Genomic DNA, 1,210 nt, shown 5'->3' on the forward strand with positions numbered 1-1,210 from the left:
GGGGCAGGGACATACAGAAAGAAAGTGGGCTGAGTTTCTCAACACGTTAATTATACGAGCCACTAAGAGAAGAGTAAGCCCTACTGAATCAGACAAGTGACAGGAATAATCTGAGCACATACAGATCATGATTCTTAACATCACGTAAGCTGTGTGCAGAAGATAACTGCTATCAAGAAACAGAAATGCAGTGATAGGAAACAAACAAAAATTCTATAAACGCAACAATTCACAGATTATCAACCATGATGTTTTGATTGAGAAGTACCTTGTGGAGGGACTGGCTGTTGGTATCCTGGCATCGGACCATTATAAGCTCCATACTGTGTGTGAGGAACCCCTGGCAATGGCTGTCCTCCGTAGGCAGGCTGCTGGTAGCCCTGATATCCAGGCTGAGGTTGCCCATAAGGAGGCCCCGCGTGAGTATGCTGGTTTACACTCATTGTATTCACATCCCCAAACTAATTTCACCTGCAAAAAGTGGAGGGGGGAAGGAAATGGCTTTTAGAAGACATAAAACCAAACCAGCCAATTTCTCTACTGCTTTCACAGAAATGAGAGATCCTGAGATACTAGAAAAGTTAAAACTTTAGCAGTAATTTGCTCTTGCACAGTTTTTCATGGTAAATGCTTTACAGGAACTAGTTAGAAAACGATAATCTGATAAACTGTTTCCAATCCACTCATTCACTGTTCCATTCTAGTTAGGTCAGCTTCTTAGCAAAAAAAAAAAAATCACCACTCCAAAGCAGGAACTATGAAGCTTCCTGAGACACTTCATGAATTATTTCCCCCTTCAAAGAACACCTTCATGTTCCCCTCCAACCAAAGCTATTCTGTGATTCTATAACAAACAAACAAGACTTAGAAAACAACTTAGATGAGAGATTCCTTAACATAACACTTCACTAATACTCCACAACTTTATCTTTAAGCTCCATGTTAGCCTACTAGCTCATGCTTCCTTGCCGTGACACAGAAGTCAGTACCCACATAGTCTGCTTCTTGAACTGTTTGAAAGAAACAGAACAGAGACAACAAAGGATTTGAGGGCTTTGCTTTATTTTTTAATAGTTAATGATTTAAAGTCCTTGCTGTACACAAATTTCAGAAAACTCAAGTACTCCACAAGCAGCATGCTCATTTAAGACAGATGTTCAAAATGGAAGTGTCAGAGGCTGAAGTGTCACTGTGGGAGCTTTATGAAAGG

General features: G+C 40.4%; 1 protein-coding gene across 4 annotated transcripts in view; it reads right to left on the reverse strand.

Moving 5' to 3' along the window:
* SEC24C (SEC24 homolog C, COPII coat complex component) overlaps positions 1–490 on the reverse strand; it is a 26,500-nt gene extending 26,010 nt beyond the window's left edge. For all 4 annotated transcript variants that reach the window (XM_003207997.3, XM_010714387.2, XM_003207998.3 and 1 more), the window contains exon 1: positions 269–490. In XM_003207997.3, the coding sequence (XP_003208045.1) occupies positions 269–443 (175 nt within the window). In that variant the 5' untranslated portion in view covers positions 444–490. The remainder of the gene's footprint in view (positions 1–268) is intronic.
* Between the last annotated feature and the right edge of the window lie 720 nt (positions 491–1,210).

Source organism: Meleagris gallopavo, chromosome 8 (assembly GCF_000146605.3).
Source record: "Meleagris gallopavo isolate NT-WF06-2002-E0010 breed Aviagen turkey brand Nicholas breeding stock chromosome 8, Turkey_5.1, whole genome shotgun sequence".
Lineage (NCBI taxonomy): Eukaryota > Metazoa > Chordata > Aves > Galliformes > Phasianidae > Meleagris > Meleagris gallopavo.